This window comes from Rhincodon typus, chromosome 4 (assembly GCF_021869965.1).
Source record: "Rhincodon typus isolate 14 chromosome 4, sRhiTyp1.1, whole genome shotgun sequence".
NCBI classification, from domain to species: domain Eukaryota; kingdom Metazoa; phylum Chordata; class Chondrichthyes; order Orectolobiformes; family Rhincodontidae; genus Rhincodon; species Rhincodon typus.
The window spans coordinates 117446613-117464338 of record NC_063335.1 but is presented as its reverse complement, the minus strand read 5'-3'; the positions used below and the strand labels follow the sequence as shown (position 1 = coordinate 117464338).

The 17726-nt window shown below is 41.4% G+C and overlaps 1 protein-coding gene across 1 annotated transcript in view; it reads right to left on the bottom strand.

Annotated features, from left to right (window-relative positions):
- LOC109938561 (transcription initiation factor TFIID subunit 4-like) overlaps nucleotides 1-17726 on the bottom strand; it is a 122917-nt gene that overhangs the window by 31518 nt on the left and 73673 nt on the right. Inside the window, exons 13-14 of the mRNA XM_048596236.1 lie at nucleotides 11974-12030; nucleotides 8103-8222 (exon numbers count right to left, since the gene is read on the bottom strand). Of these exons, the coding sequence (XP_048452193.1) occupies nucleotides 8103-8222; nucleotides 11974-12030 (177 nt within the window). The remainder of the gene's footprint in view (nucleotides 1-8102; nucleotides 8223-11973; nucleotides 12031-17726) is intronic.

Here is a 17726-nt window from a genome sequence, read left to right as displayed (position 1 = left end):
TGCAGCTCTCTTCACAGATAAGGCTGAGGGGGTCTGCAGCTCTCTTCAGTTAGAAGAGCCAAATGGATGATCCATTTCGGCTTCCTCTGGGGGTTCCAAGCATCACAGGAAGCGGACTTCAGCCTCATTCAGTACACTCAATGTAGTATCAAGAAATGGGTGATGGAACTGGATACTGCAAAAGTTACAGGTCAGGTCAATATTTGAGCATTAGTACTGAGGACCTGGCCTGCAGAACATGCTGCTTCCCTAACTGTTCCATACAGCTACAATGTGGCAACATGGAAAATTGCCTGTTTTTCCAATACACAAAGCTGGATGAATTGAACTGAGCAAATTACTGCCTCAATAAAGTGTTGATGCATAGCAGAAACCTGCTCTCTGACAGTCAGTTTAGGTTCTGCTCAGGACATTCAGCTCCTGACCTCAGTACAACTTTTGTTAAAACATCAACAAAAGGGGTGGACAGAGATGAGGTGAGTAACCATCCCTTGACATCAACACCACATGTGACAGATTAAGGGATCAAGGAACTCTTACAAACCTTGTTGACCTCTGAAAGCATTCAATTTAAACTAAAATTGTCAAGGTTAACTAAATCACAGAAGTCATTTTGTGAAACCTCAAAATTTATTAAGTTCAAACAGACTTGCATCTTTATTCTTTCCTGGGATGTGGAGGTCATTGGAAAGACCAACATTTGTTGACCATCCTGAGTTACCTTGAACTGAGTGGTTGCTTGATTACTTCAGAAGGTAGTTAAGAGTCAAGCACACCGCTTTGGGTCTGGAGTCATGCGTAGGCCAGACCGGTAAGGATGGCAGATTTACTTCCCTAAAAGGATATCAGTGAACCAGATACTTTAAAAAAATATTAACCAAAGCTAGCTCACATGATCACAATGAAGACTGGTTTGATAACTGCTTATTAACTAAGTTTAAATTCACCAGCTGTTGTGGTGTGATTTGAATCCATGGCATTAGCCTGGGTGCCTAGATTACAAATCAAATGACATTACCATCATGCCTAATTTTCACATTATTTATATAGCCTCTTGAACATAGTAAGCATTTCAAGGTTCTTCAAAGGGGTGTTACAGATTAAGATCATACAATAAGACCGCACTATTAGGGCAAAAGACTGGTCAAAGTTAAAAGTCTCAAGTGATCTAAAGGAAGAGGTCGAGGTAGAGACACAGAGGATGGGAATTCCAGAGCTTGTGACCTTGGCAACCGAAGACAGGATCACCAATAGTGCAGCGAAGAATGTCAAAGACACTCAAGGGATCAAAACTAAACGAGCAGAGAGATCGGAGGGTTGTGGGGTTGGAATGTTACAGAGATAAGGAGGAGGAAGGTCAAGGAGGAATTTGTAAAGAAGGAGCAGAATTTTAACATCACTACCCAGAAGTAGGACATTCTTCAATTTCAGAAAGGTATTTTACTGTCAATATGCAATACCTTCAGAGTTAAGTTATATACTTGCTGTTTGATTCAAAACATCTGTACTAAGGTCTATAATTCTACATTAAATGCCCACCCCTCCAACTGAAGTAGATTTAGAGCTAAATGCGTTAAAAATATTCTAAGATGGAGGTTCCACTTTATTAAGAATTGACTCAGAGCTAAACTTTTTCTTCCCATTGGAGAAGCAGTGGCTGGAGGGGGAGGGGACAGTTGATCTAGGTCTTTTAAATGCTGAGAGGCACAGATAATGTAGATGTAAGCAGGTTATTTAATTTGGACTGCGAGTGCAGAACTAGAGGACGAATATAAAATTAGGCAGCCTCAGGCAAGACTAAAGATTAGAAAAAAATATTTTTCCCACAGAGCAGTAGATATGTGGAACAGACTCCCAGCAAAACCACTTAATAATTTCTTGATTAACTCTTTCATGATCATGAGGGAACTGGAGAAATAGCTGGCTAGTAATGGGAATGAATGGAGCTGGAGAGAGATAACTGAACCTGTAGAATAGGTTAGTTCCCAAATGGACGAATGCAGAAATATCATATGATACAAGACAGTGAACGCATGGTCCCAAGGCCGTTCACAGGAGCAAACAACATTTGACAACCAGCCAGGGATAGATATTAGCTATGTCATAGAGATGGATGTTAAGCTGTGCCTTGAAGGAGAAAGGGTTTAATATGCAACAAGGACCAAGCAGGGAGTTCCAGGACAGCTGAAGGAAAGAATATCTGTCAGTGATGGAGTAATGAGAACCAAAGACACTCAAAAGCCAGAATTTGACGAGTACAGAGATGCTGGCTGGGAGATGTTACAGAGAAGGGTAGGGAGCGAGGCCCTGCAGGCTCAGAGAACAATGAGTATTTTAAAATTTGAGGCATTGCTTAACCACACATCAGCAAGCACAGCGGTGTTCGGTGAACAGGATGTAGTAGGACTGTTAAGACTTCAGGAAGAATTAAATATTAATCATCTGGACACTCACCATAAGACGTAGGAGCAGAAGCAACTCATTCAGCCCATCAAATCTGCACTGCCATCTAACGAGATTATGGTTGATCAGACATTCCTTACATTCACTTTCCTGCCCTTTTCCCACAACCCTCGATTCCCTGACTGTTCAAGAATCTATCTCAGCTTGAAATATACACAAGGACTCTGCCCCCACATCTCTGTGGCAAGCAGTTCCAAAGACACTCAACCCTCAGAAAAAAAATCCTCACATAGACTTAAATTGGATCCTTTTATTCTGAGATTATGCCCTCTGGTCCTAGACTCTCCCATGAGTAGAAATATCCTTTCAGCCTTTACCCTGTCAAGTCCTTAAGAATCCATTGCCTATCATTCATCTAAATTCCAAAGAATAGATCCCAACCTGTTTACTCTTTGTTCATAAGACACTCTCTCTCCATTCTCAGGATCATCCTTGTGAGTCTTTTCTGAGCTGCCTCCAATCAAATCTTTACATAAATAGGAGGACCAAAACTGCTCACAGCAGGGTGATTAAAAAAGCACAGAACATTAAAAAAAAGAGGAGATTGTGATAGAATTTAAATCAGCCTCGTGAAACTGTGCAGGATATTCTGGGTCCTATAATTTATCTTTTTTTTAAAAAAGGTCTTTGAGAGGTTACAGAAGAGGCTTAACAGGATGTTTCCAGAAATGAGGGTGCTCAATTATGAATGAAGTTCAGAATTGCTCTCCTTGGAACAGAGAAGATCAGAAGTGGCCTAATAGAGTTTTTTGATTCAGTAAAGAACATTATTCCTTCTCCTGAGTTGAAGGATTAACTGGCATCACTGCTTTAAAATCACTGACAAAAGACCAAAGCTGAACAGGTATCACAGAATCACGACAGTGCAAAAGGAGTCTGCACCGACCCAAACCCAGCCTCCTACCCAATCCCCGTAACACTGTATTTACCACAGCTAATCCACCTAGCCTGCACACCCCTGGGACACTGGGAGGAATCCAAAGGGCCTGACACAAACCTACAGACATGGGGAGAATATGCAAACTCCACACAGACAGTCATACAAGGCTGGAATCAAAGCTAGATCCCTGGTGCTGTGAAGAAGCAGTGCTAACCATTGAGATATGGTGCTGCTCCCAAAAGGTACTAGAAGAGGAGAACCTTGGAGATATGGATAAAGGCACAGGATGGGTGATCAAGTACAACTGCCTTCTAAAGAGGTACTTTCCAGTGAAAAAAAACAGTGCATAAACTAGGTGAAGTTGCAGACCTAGTCAGGACTGAGTATACACCCAAATTCCTACTCTTTGTATAGCATAGGGTCTCTTTTGTCCTGTAATTTAGGGTCACTTTAGAATTTGGGCTCAATGTATAATGGTCAAGGAAAAAGCAACATAAAGAACTTATTTATTGCAGGTTTACAGTGTACAACTGTGGGGAAGTTTGAATAGACCAGGTTTTGTTAATTCTCTTAATGTATCAACATCTGCTTCTCTCTTCACACATTTAACTCCACCCCTTTCCCCTGCCCCACGTTATTTATGCCCTTTGCGAAGAAGCTCTATGATATCACTATAAGGCTGCTCCAGGGTCCGAAAGCTCTTGCATCTAAACCATCTGAATGAAGTCTGTTCTGGACACTCAACTGACTCCCGCTTACTCCAAGTCATGGAGGGAAAGACAACTACTTTTGGAAGCAAGAGGAGTGGCGGGGTGGGGGAAGATATCAAGCACTTCCATTGGTAAGAAACATTAAGTGGGGTAACGCACAATGGGGTGAAAGGCTCCGCTTCAGAGAATGTTTTTTGTTCACTTACGGGACATGGGTATCGCTGGCCGGCCCATCCCAAGCTGCGTTTGAAAAGGTGGTGGTGAACTGCCCTCTTGAACCTTTGCAACCCACCTGCTGTAGGTAGATCCACAATGATTTTAGGGAGGCAATTTTGGGATTTTAATCCAGTGACACTGAATGACCGGCCGTACATTCATAAGGTCAGGATGGCGAATGGCTTAGATGGGAACTTGCAGGGGTTGATATTTCCATGTAACTGCTGCCCTTGTCCTTCTAGATGGGAAGTGGTCATAGGTTTAAAAAGGTGCTGTCTGCATTGCATCTACTGAGAATTGGTGGTGGAAGGAGTGGATATTTGTGGATGCTGTGCCAATCAAGCGGGCTGCGTCAAGCTGGTGTCGATGGAGCAGTAACCCTTCCAGTGAAGTGGGAAGTGTTCCATCGCAAACCTGACTTGTGCATGGTAGATAGTGGACCAGCTTTGGCCTCATGTTGTGCTATCCTTGACACCTAGGAGAGGGTAGCTCTGAATAAGCGTCAGACTGCATGGCAAACTTAAATATTATTTGAGCTGAATTTTGGTTATGTAACTGTGACAAGCATGGAACCATCGTAAACAAAAAAGAAAATCAAGCCAAACTTTCACATCGAAAAACTGCAATGCAAACACCAAGACGTTCTTTAAAAGAAAAAAGGATCATAGCAAAGTTAGTTATTTTTAAAAAAATGTCATGGAAGTAAACGAGAAATCAGAGACTGTGAAATAGACCAGACTGCAAAAAAGTAGATGGAACAAAGAAAGCATAAAATGAAAAAGATTGCCATCATGTATTTGCAGCCACTCTCCATTCCTACAGGTTAAATCGAATAGATTGTGTTTAAGATCGATTGCTGCTAGAGCATATTTTAAATAATCTTTCATTGTTCTTTGTTTTAGAGAGATAACATCTTGCTAAAGAATGGTTGAGCAATAACATTTATCAAACACAGTGCAGTTAAAATATTCACAGGAAAATGGAAATATTTCAACTAATAGCAGATACAGCAAAAATGGGAAATCAGCATTTAAGCACTTAAAATATTCAGGAGGGTCAACCAGACATTCACATGAAAATCCTGCAGGATGCCTGAAATGTCAACTAGTGTAATCCAAGATAAACATTCCTGAAATGCATTTTTTGCCATTCCTATTTCAGAAAAAGATTATTATTCTACCTCCCAAGAGGACTCAAACACTGGAATCAAGTATGTTATGAAAGCCACGCTAAGCACAGCAGTGCAATACCAGCAATGTCTTTGCTACAATTTAAAACACAATATATTATATAGAGGTGCTTACCTGCTGAGTTTAAACTGCTTTTTTGTGTTGAGTGTTATTTAGCAAGACTTAAAACAAAACGATTTCTTTCACTTGGTTCAAAGATTCAATTGCTGGTCTATGCCAAGCAAATTGGCTTCAGCTAGGGTAAGAAGTAGCTATTCCATATCTTTCTAAATCATTAAAAGTAGCAAAATGTCCCAAGGTCACACACCATGAAAGGAGCAAAGTAGAAGGAACAGATAGCAATGGGGATTCACAATTAGAGGAATTAGATTAGCTGAGAGCAGGTGTCAAGCAGATAAACAGTCACTTTACAGTTCATAACATTAATTTTGCTGATGACTGCCATGTTGCCATAGCTTTTCATACTGCACTCATCAGGACAAATACAAGAACACTTTATTTCAAACGATCACAATTTATACTGCAGGAGGGAAGGGTGCCGAATGATTAGAAGGGTCAAGTGGCCAACGAGTCAACATCTTTTTCTCCTCTGGTGTAAACTATTTTCTAATCAATCAATCTGTGCTAAAAGGTTATTAGACACTTCTGGAGTAGGTGGGACTTGAACCTGGGTCACCTGGCTCAGAGGTATGGATGCTACCCCAGTGCCACAAGAGTTCCTCTCCTCCAGTATAAATGGTGGCAGTTAAAGGTAGGGCAGATGTGGCAAAATTGGGGAGTTTAAGAAGAATGGTCAGTCAGTGCTCCACAGACCCTACTTCTGGGCCAAGAGGCCCAGAATAAGTCATACCTGCTCCAGAGGTCTGTCAAAACATTTGTGAGCCCTATTGTGGTGCAGTGGTAGTGTTCTTGCCCTGGACCAGAGAGGCCCAGGTTCAAGTGCCCACCTGCTCCAGAAGTGCATAATAACATCTGAACAAGTTGATTAGAAAAATAAATCAAAAAAGAATGGTCAGTCAACAAGTAATCCAACAGCTATAATAAAGTACTCCCCAGAACATTGGCCTATGCCTCTGGTTTACTGGCCCAATGACATTACCACTACATCACCATCTCCCCTCATTTCTTACACGAGGACAGTGAATGAGACTTTAAAAGTGCCTTATTTGCTGTAAAACAACCAGGACCTCTTGGGTCAACAAAGGTAATGTTTTGGTGATACTATAGAGACTGTGATCCATGTTGCATAATCCAGAGGCCAAGACTAATGTTCTCAGGACATTCCACCAATATTCTCACAACAGCACCAGAAGAGGATGTCATCGGCGTTATTAACCATGAAACTATCACCAATTTGTCATTAAAACCAGGTGGTTCAGCAGCGGGACAGAAAACTGCTACCATTATGAATCACTTCAGGACCTCAGCAATGTGGGTGACTCCTAACTACCTTCTGAAATCGGCTATAAAAGCCTGTGACCCCCACATCCTATTAATGAATAAGTGAAAATCAACTTCTCCCACATTCACTTAAAACCAGATTGTTTAGGCCATGATGACTTCAAACCCACTGCTCCATCTAGCAATGGCAGGCACATTGCTGGGCCAGCCAGAGTCAGAGAACAGAATTATACAGCAAGGTGCAGAATCTCAGAAGCACAACGCAATGGATACCTTCGACCTTTCTTATCTTAAAGATGGACTTTCATTCAATACTGCCTCTTAAGATAATGAGGTACTCCAAATGTGGTCACTGCTGAAAACGGGAAACAGACAGCTCCTACAAATAGCAATGAGAACATGACCGTATGATCTGTTTACGTTATGTTGATTTAAAGGTTGAACACTGCTCACCACACTGGAGGCGGTAATCTACCCTGCTGGTCTTCACGGGATCTTTGAAATCCACCCAAACAGCAGCCAGATACGACATCACTTTTCATTTGAAAGGTAGCGTCTTAGTCAGGGCAGCACTCTCTCAATACTTCACTAGCAATGTCAGTGCAGATTTGTGTGCTCAAGCCCTAGAGTGGGAATCCAGAAATCTGCAACTCAGATGTTACCATTCTCAATGGCAACACACCACCTGTAAATCTCCAAAAACAAAACAATCTTCAGAAACTCATCAGGTCTGGCAGCATCTGTGGCGAGATAGATACAGAGTTAACATCAAGCCTGAAAAGGGTTCTGAGAAAGAGTCACATTAGACTTGAAACATTAACATTTTCTCTTACTACAGATGCTGCCTGACCTGCTGAGTTTCTCCAGCACCTGAACTATTTTGAGTTTGCCTACAAGTCACTCACCATCCTGATTTGCAAACATCTTGTTGGCATTTCAAAATCCTTAACCGCTTCCCTAACAGAGTGTGGTGACATCCTAAGAACTGCAGCTGTTTGAGAAGGCCACTTGCCACCAGATCCTTCAGGGCAATGAGAGGTGGGCAATAAATGCTGGGCCATCCAGCAATGCCCATATTCCCAGAACTAGAAAAACCCAACAATGTAGAAGCTCTTGAGCAATTACACAACACCATAACATTGCAATCAAGGTCAGGAGGAGGAGGGTAAACAAGGCAAATCCTTCCTTTAAGCTCCTCGGCACTGCTTGACAAGAAGGGAGGAGAAAAACAACATACTATACCTCATTTCCTGTTCGGAGACCTGGCGAATCAGGCATTTTTCTTTTCCTTGGTCCAATGGCAGCCAGTGCTGCAAGATTTGCTTCCTGTTGCTGCAGCTGTGCAAGTTCTAATTGTTGCATCTGTTCAAAAATTGGGAAAGCGATATTATTTTCTGTAACTGGATAAAGAACAGGGCATTAAGCCCTTTGAGCCTGCCCTGCCATTCTTGATTACAGTTGATCTACTTCAATGCCACTTACCTGCACGAACTGCATATCCCTTTGTCAGTAGGATCAAACTCACCGCTGAAGACAGCGATGACTGAGTTCCACAGCCCCCGTTACAGAACGAAGAAGAATTTCAACCCTCTGGGTGAAGAAATTCCTACTCATCTCAGCCCTAACTAACTTGCCGTGATCCTGAAGATTACAGCCCTGGTTCTGGACTCACTAGCCGAGAGAAATATCCTATGTCCTTGCTGTCAATCAGAATAAGCTTTTTGTAAGCTTCTCGGAGATCAATCGCCTCATTCTTTGAGGTGATCAGAGAATACAGGCCAAGATATCTCAATTTCTCCTAATAGGACAGTCTCATCACCCCAGAAATTCCTTTATTAAACCTCCACTCTACTCACTACATGCAGCTTACAGCAGAGATGCAGGCCATTCAGCCTAATAAGTTGAAGATGGCATTGTTATCCACACAAGCCTCTTCCCATCCAGCTTTGCTCAGTCCCATTAATAAACCCTTCTACTGCTTTCTCCCTCACGTGTTTAGCTGGTTTAGCCTTAAATACTCGACAGGTTTCAACTGCTCACTCTGGTTTTGAGTGTCACATACTCACTGCCTTCTGAATAGAGAGGTTTCTCCTGAATCTCACCATTCGATTTATTAGCAGCCACGTTGTGTTTATTATCCCTGCTTTGGGCACATCTTTAAGTGAAAAATTCTTCTCTACATCTATTGAATGTACGTTATAATTTCAAAGATCTCTATTAGACCAGCACTCAGCATTCTCTTTACACAAAACAGCCTTGGTTTTCTCAACCTTTCCTGTTAATAGTAGTAGTTAGTAAAGATGGAAGGAATGAGAGTCATGGTACACCCTGCAGGGTCTTGTCAATAAAAGTGCCGGGTAACACTGATGAGGAAATGCAACCTCCTAGCCATAAGATAGCAGAATACTAAAGCTTGCAGGAACATAATCTGGGTCATTTGTTCGTGATGCCCTATTTAGGGTGGTGGGGGGGGGTCGTTTCTACAGGTTAAAGTAAAACCAAAATTTAAGAACAAATGAAATTGTTACAGGAGAACTTCTATCTAAGTTTGAATAGCTAATGTATATTATGCCACTTTAAAAGGCCTCACTGTAGTACATTTCCTGAAAGTGATTACTTGTATGCAGGTGCTGAGAATTAACTGAAGATTCACTTGTCCTGTCAGACATTGGAACAAACTGAAAGTGCTCACTGAAGCTGGCTCAATGTGCACCTCCATACATAAAATGTTTACAGGCATGAAAGGCTCTGTTAAGTTCCAGTTCCATCTTTTATTGCCTGACTATATGGAACAAAAAAGACTTCTCTCACAGTGAAGCACACATCAGATCAACATTTAGGGAAATGATCAATTGAAGTAAATTTGCATTTAAAACATTGGCACCAGTACGGTGGGGATTCAGGACAGGGCAGAAAGCACACATAGATATTGGATATTGCTACTATATTGGAGACTGAATTCCAACAGTTGTGCAAGTTGTATCAGAGGATACGACATGAATTGTTTAGACAAAGCTGCAACTCCTGATCTTGAACAGTGCCACTAAGCCAGGGATAACCACTTACTTACAACAATAAGATGGAATGAGGTAAAGTGGGAAGGGAAAGGTAAAACATACACACCCTTATATCTCTCTCACACACACACAAAGTACAAAGCAGCCATTTGGCCCTTCAAATCTTCACTGCCATTCAATAAAATTGTGGTTACTGGTTGTGGACTCAACTCCACTTTCCTGTCTGATCCTCCACAATCCCAGACATTATTCCAGGAAAAAGCCTAACTCGGCCTTGAACATACTTAATAAGCTAAGTCTCTACTACTTTCAGACTAACAGAATTCCATATATTTATGGCTCTCAGGAAAATAAAATCTCTTCACCTCAGTCGTAAAAGAAAGACTTCATTCTTGAGCTGCATCCCCTAGATATAGTCCCGCTTTCCCATGAAAAGGAAAGTATGCCAACCAACATCCAGCCCATAAATCCCCTCAGGATCCTGTTTCAATCAGATCAATTCTTCTAAACTCCAGTGGGTACAGGATCAACCTTCTCAACCTTTGCTCATGAAATAACCCCGACACCTTGGGGATGAGCCGAGTGAACTTTCTCCGAAATACTTCCAATGCAATTATATCCTTTTTTTTCCCTCTTAATAAAAGGGGGCCAAGAAGTACATGCTGCAGCTGAACAAAGCCTGAGTTTAAGACCAGGATTATTGGAATGAAGTTGTCACAAGCCATTTTAATAAATGAATTCCAGGGCACCACCATCAACTTCTAACAGCAACTCATTATTAGGTTGCATCGCTACCAGGTTGGAGTTGTGACAAGCAGTGACTAAATAAATTAAGGAGCAAACCTTTCCAGACAACTCCTAAACAGCAGTAGCAGCACAAGGAAAGACAAACAGGCAGGAGTCCTGACTGCAGGAAAAGGCATGGGTAAGCAGCCCATGAGTAAAAGGGGAAAGTTTGTCTGTTCAGGAATAAAACGTCAGCGCAAAAAATATCTATCCACCTTGTCTCCCCATGGATGATGTTAACAAAAACAGCTACTTCCAAAAAGTATTAGTTTAAGCCACAGTTGTTTTAGTAGCTGGGAGGCTTCTGGGAAGGGGGTGACCATGGAAACTAATTCCTCCAGCTCCACAGCCTTCATCAGACACTAGCATTGTCTTTATCAGCATCTGTCATCAAAAATCTTTAATCATGAAACGCGAACAGGCTTGATGATTTATTCAGCAGGGAACAGAATCTGTAGGTCAAGTGAAAAATTTCACACACAGCACGAACATTGGGCACTTTCATTTGCTTCCATTCCCCAAGTGCCAGGGGCAAGCACTAGTGAGCTCCAATATTAAGGCTCAATTAAAATAAGGTCCAATTAGTCGAGGCTTTCCTCTCGGGCAACAAGAGTCAGGAAATGGATATTGAGAAAATGTAAAAGTGAGCTATTGCGAGGCAGCAGAAGCAGCAGACATAAATGAACTTATTTGTTGGTTTCTACAGTTGCTACGCAGGACCCTCTGGGAGGAAAAGCTTAAACCAGTCTAAGCTATAAAATAAAAAACCCTTGAGCTAAACATGAACTGTGTGAAACAAGGGCTCCATCACAGAACAGAAAAAAAACTGCTGGGTTTAGAAAATTAAAAGCCACAGGCACTTTCCATTTACAACTAAATCCTAGTTCCGCCTCTGAGCCGAGGAATTATAAGCAGTAACAGATTTACAAAATGAGCATTTATCCTGAAATATGTAACCTATTGTGATATCCCTAAATAACAAATCCTGAACTCAAATGCAAGAATTTTGCTCAGTTCTCAATTATCGAATTACAGCTGGAATACTTCAAATAACTTTTCTTAAAGAAAAGAAAAGAGATGCCACCCCTCCTCCACATGGTGACCTTGTTTGACGTGTTGCCCTTGCCTACAGCAGTTCCTGTCCTTGCTGCAGGCTCCACACAGAAAATGGCATGCAACGGCTGCACAAATCCTGACCTAAATACTAGGAGACTGCTGCCAAAAAAAAAAAAATCAAACCCCTTTTGCAAAAACAAACAAGAGAAAACAAATGGAACAAGGAGAAAAGGTAAAAGCCACAACAGACTCACCTCTTTGGCTTTTTGCTTTAACCTAAGTTGTTCTGGGTCTTCGTGCTTGGCTCGACTCTGGAGGTGATTAAGACACAGAAAGAGCAGAATGAAAGACAAATCAAATTTTCAAAATGCGTTGCCTTTGTATTTGGTTCCCTTCGATATTTCATGACTATGGTTTCTTTAACTAGAATTCTCTGGTAAATTTGTCAAAATTGTTTGAAGTGAAATCAAAATGATCAAGTTAATAGCCTGACTCTATTGGTACAGTCAATATACATCTACATACACATCCAAGAATTAATACATTCCCATTTAATTTTCACAAACTTTTCCAGAAATAAGAATGCCACAAAACTGGAACAAATCGTTTAAGAAAAAGGAAAGAAATCAGAACATAAGTTGGTTTTAAAAAAAATTGCTGTCAAACTGATGTCAACTATTTTAACATTCTGGCTTTGGCTAACTTTTCCACAACGTGCAACAGATAATTTCATGCCAACTTACATAATTTGACCAGAATTTGCACTTCAATATTGCAAACATCTGGACATGAAAACACATAGGTACAATCCTGAACACAACAGAATATTGAGTGTTAACAGTTCAGTGCATGGTAAATCTGAAAGGGTCAACTCCTTGCAAGTTAGGCAACACATTTTTGGACAGTGGACATTCTGAGATTGCTACTTCAGATGCAAAAGTACCTTAAACTGGATGTGTCCAAGGTCAAAGACCCTAGCAAAGCTAAGCAATGGAAAAATGGATTTTTTTAAAAAAATTGGGAGTTCAGACAGTCACAATAAAGGCTTTCATGTGCATTTGCAAGTGTTGATCCACAAGTGGTTATTACTATTGGATCCAGTATCAACATTTGCTGCGGTAGGAGCTGGGCTCTACAGCCTGTGCATTATATCTCAACTAAAGCTGCTAGGGCACTGTGCTGCTGCCCTTCGTTTTGCTGCTTTTAGACTATGACACAGCAACCAGCCAGTGGCTCTGTCCAATTTTCTTTTCCTACACAAAAGAACGGTCATGAAACTTGGGACTGAAGTGGGTTAGCCCTTTTAACAAGCCAGCACAAGCACAACTGGCAGAATGTAGTCCTCCAATGTCGCGCAATTCCTCAATGCTACAATACAGATCCTGTCTCGCTTGCAAGCTCCTTTAACAAAAGTTATAACTTCCTTTTAATATTTACTGCATGATTTCCCTTCTCCCCCACCCTCTAAACTAAATAACTTTGCTCACAGTCAAAATTAAAACTCCTGTACCATAGACAACAGGCTATTGCTATTGGCTCCACATGCGGAAAGTGAGATTTCATGTGCGTTTTATGCAAGATAAAACACAGCTGTAGTAATTACAACTGCACCATTTGGTACTTAACTGTATTGTCTGAACTAACATTTGAACAGATAAGATGCAATTTTCAGAACACAACACTGACTAACAAAAGGGGAACTGAAGCACCTTGCATAGACTTGTAAACACCTTTCCACATGATCTCAAGAATTAATGAAAACCAAAATATAAGTTATCTGAATTTGGTATCCCAGGGACTGTGGGTGCTCCATTGTTCAATACATTTAAGACTGGGATTGACAGATGTTTGGTTTCTTGGGGAGATTGAGGGATACAGGGAGTAGGCGAGGAAGTGGTTGTTGAAGCTCAAGGTCAGTCATGACAGCACCCGGGCTGAGCAGGCTTGCCGAGTGACATGTACTCCTTCTCTTGTTTCATGCATTTTCTTTCCCCACATTTTTCTTAAAGTAACTCTTACACTGAGTAATAGTACAGAAACCGGTCCAATGATCCAACTGGTTCTTGCTAGCACTTCTGTTCCGTATGCCTATCCTTGAGCACCTCTTAAATCAGCTTGTTGACTTGATCACTGAGCTGGCTTGTTTTTGTTCAGACGTTTCGTCACCGTGCTAGGTGACATCATCAGCGGAGCCTCCGATGAAGTCACGTTATTCTTCTACTCTTACAATTTATACTGTCCCCTCCATTATGCTGAGTACTGTCATTTCTGGTTTTGATCTGTGTGGGTTTATATAGGGGGTCCAATTCTATATGCTTGTTGAATGAAGCATGGGTGGAGAACCGTGCTTCTAGGAATTCCCGTACGTGTTTATGTTTGGCTTGGGCTACTATGGTTACTTTGTCCTAGTTAAACTGATGGCCTTGATTGTCTGAATGTACAGATATTAAGGGGAGTTCTTTGTGCCGTTTTGCTGCTAGCTGATGTTCGTGTATCCTGATGGCTAGTTTCCCTCCTGTCTGTCCGATGTAATGTTTGTGGCAGTCGTTGCATGGTATTTTATAAACAACGTTCATTCTGCATGTTGTAGGAATGGCGTCTTTAATCCTTCGAGGTGTTTGTCGTAGAGTGGTTGTGGGCCACTGTGGTTCCTAGTGGTCTTAGGAGTCTTGTTGTCAGTTCCAATATGTTCTTGATATAGAGCAGTGTGGCCAGTGTGTTAGGTCGTACTGTGTCCTCCTGTTGTTGTCTGTTCTGTAGGCATCTGTGGATGAAGTTGCGGGGATATCCGTTTAAAGGGAGGATCTTGTACAGGTGTTCCTCCTCTTCCTGGCTTAGTTCTGGAGTGTTGCAGTGTGTTGTGGCCCATTTAAATAGTGCCCTAATGCAGCTTTGTTTGTGGACTTTGGGGGGTTGCTGTGGAAGTTGAGGATTTGACCTGTATTGGTTGATTTTCTGTATACTGAGGTTTGGAACTCCCCATCTGTCAATTGTTCTACTAAAGAACCCATTCCCACAACATGCAGAACGAATGCTAGGGAGTTGAGAGGACTACCCACTGAGCTGGAGCTGACAATTACGACAAGACAATTGTTCGTTATCATCCTAGCTGATCATGGACAACACAGATCCTGCAAGTCTTTTTGAATTGTACATCCTTTGCTTGCTATGATCTGCCTGCACCACTCGTAAACAAAGCTTTTCACTGTATTTCAGTACACACGACAATAAACTCAATCAAAATCAAACCTGGACCTAGCTTGATGGACTGCAAGTTTTATTTTTGTAATTTGTTTACTGCGATGGTCAGTTGCTCAAAATAATCATGAATCTATAATCACGAGTCCATAATCACAATGTGCTTCTAACAGAGTTGATCCCACACAAAGGGAAAAAATGAACTATTTCATTGGACAAGAACTAATTTCGGTCTATTAAAAATACCAAAACTAACGATTGAATTCTTTTATCCTCAACAACCTTCTACAGCTAAAAAAACCGAAAGAACTGCAGATGCTGGAAATCAAAGAAAAACAGAAATTGCTGGAAAAACTCAGGAGGTCTGGCAGCATCTGTGGAGAGAAATCAGTGTTAAAGCATTGGGTCCAGTGACCCCTCTTCAGAACCTTATACAGATATTCAACTCCAGCAAAGAGTTACCATTTCCACATTAAAGTTTTTTTCTACAGTAGGCACAGTTGTCCTTTGTAACAAAAACAAAGTTGCTGGAAAAGCTCAGCAGGTCTGGCAGCATCTGTGAAGGAAAAAACAGAGTTAACGTTTCGGGTCCGGTGACCCTTCCTCAAAACAGTTGTCCTTTGCTTCTTTCTACAACATTCTGCATTCACTAGATACTAGCTTCTTCACTTCACATCATTTCACTTTATCTTGAAACAAATTGCTAACAGAGCTCACTTATTTCTTAAAATAGATTCCTTAAACTCTTCTTCCACAGCTCCTGAAATAGTAGGCCCTCTCTTACAGACATTAAGTCACTCAGTACTTCTCTGCAGCCCAAACTGCTTTGGAAACTAAATTAACAGCATGTTTGTGACCATAGAGCTATCCTCTCCAACAGAAACTTGCACACCGTCTGACCTTCTGGATTATTCTCTTTTCAAAACGAAACTGTTTCAGTCTCGGTCCCCTTGCTTTATAGGGCTCCTGGTCGCTAGGTAATAGGACAACATTGCACCCTCTTTTCTAAAGTACTAGATTATTAATTTTTTTTAAAAGCCAGCCTCATTTCCATATACCCCAGTGTCACACTCAGAACTCAAAAATGAAACAGTGAGCTTCCCTTGTAAATCTACACAATATGGGGTGGGGTGGAAATCAAACTTAAAGTTGCACACAATCTTGTCCATTTTAGAACCCAAATTTTCAATTGTATGTCATGAACCTTCATCACACTTTGGATGCAACACTAAATTTTGTCACTGTGGCAAACTAGTATTTTGGACTCATTCCAGACTTAAAATCTTGAGGTATTTTGAAGGAAAAGGTGCAAAGTGGCAATTTACTACATACAATACTCTAGCATCAGTCTTGATCTCAAGCACTGTTGATTTATCTTTCTATTCCCAATGCAGTTAGGAAATAATACTTGAAAAAAAAAAAAATTCTATGAAACTGCCAATGACAATTCTGTATTCAATGTATTCTCTCCAGATCAGATGAGCAACCAAATGTGGAAGCACTGATACCTCACTATTGCACTGCAGGGGTGTGTAGGTTTGGTGTTAACTGCCCAGACTTTTGGATAACTGACCATCACTGGGGTTGAATGGGTGAATAGGCTCCTTCTGTGGTGCAAGGGATTGATAATAACTGGCCCTGTGAATGCTGCTGGTTATGAACACAAAGTCGTATTTAGAAAGCTTTCTACTGAGATTGCTAAATGCAGAAATCAGACTAGCTGGTCTGTAGCACTCAGGTTTCTCGCTCTCCCTATTAAGAGCTGGTTAGAACAAGCATGGGTGAGTATAACTCAGCATGACAAACAAACTAAGTAACACCAGTGCAGGAAGACACACAACAACCAGCAATGTTAGATTTGCTAACTTCTAATCCACTGGGACTGTTAAAGAATATTGGAAATTTTGGATCATGAGTTCATCCAGTGCCTGGGCAGTTCCAGCTCAGTTTCTCTGCTGATATTAATTGGTTTTATATCCTCAGTCTCAAAAGCCCCTGACTGGATACAAATAGCAGCCACTGCCACTTTGCCAGGATCCTGCGGCAGAGTGCAAGTTTGCTAAAGTTGCCAGCAGTCCTCCGAGGCTTTTAAGACGAGTGGACACTTGGAGAAATTGGTTGTGTGTCTTCCCACACTAGTGTTACTCATTTTGTTTGTCCTGCGGAGTTATACTCACCCATGTTAGCTCTAACCAGCTCTTAATAGCCTGCAGCACACACCCTATACATAAAAACAGCTACTTTTTGTTTGAAAACCAGAAAGAGAAACAGTCAAAAGGGAGCGAGAGAAAATTTAATGAGGTCTTTGTGGCAGAATTCTAAAAACGCTGGTGACAGTAGCCCTTCCCAGTTACTCTGCAGTTATTTTTATTCAAAACTAATTGAATCGGTTTGTACCCACCAGACAGAAAGCCTCAAGGGTGAAGAGGAGAAAAACTACAGTTGCATTTTTGATTCAAACTGAGCAAAGACAATGCAGCAGTGAACAGGAGCTTGTAATGAGCTGCAGAGCCCATGGGCTTCTCTGACTGCGGTGTCCCAAACCAAGTCAGGACATTAATGGGACAAGCCAGATGTCTCACTCAAGACAGGAACAGGGACTGATCACACACCACAAAAATACATTTAGGCCTGTACTCACTTTAATTCAGAGTTTCAGAAGAAATTTTAAGATGACACAAGCAGATTCCCACCCACACTACATCTGTGATCGGAAAAGGGGGGGAAAAAAAAGGGTGGTGGGGGGGGGGGGGGGGGGGGGGGAGAAAAAAAAAAAAAAAAAAAAAGGGGGCCCCCCACAAAAAAAATC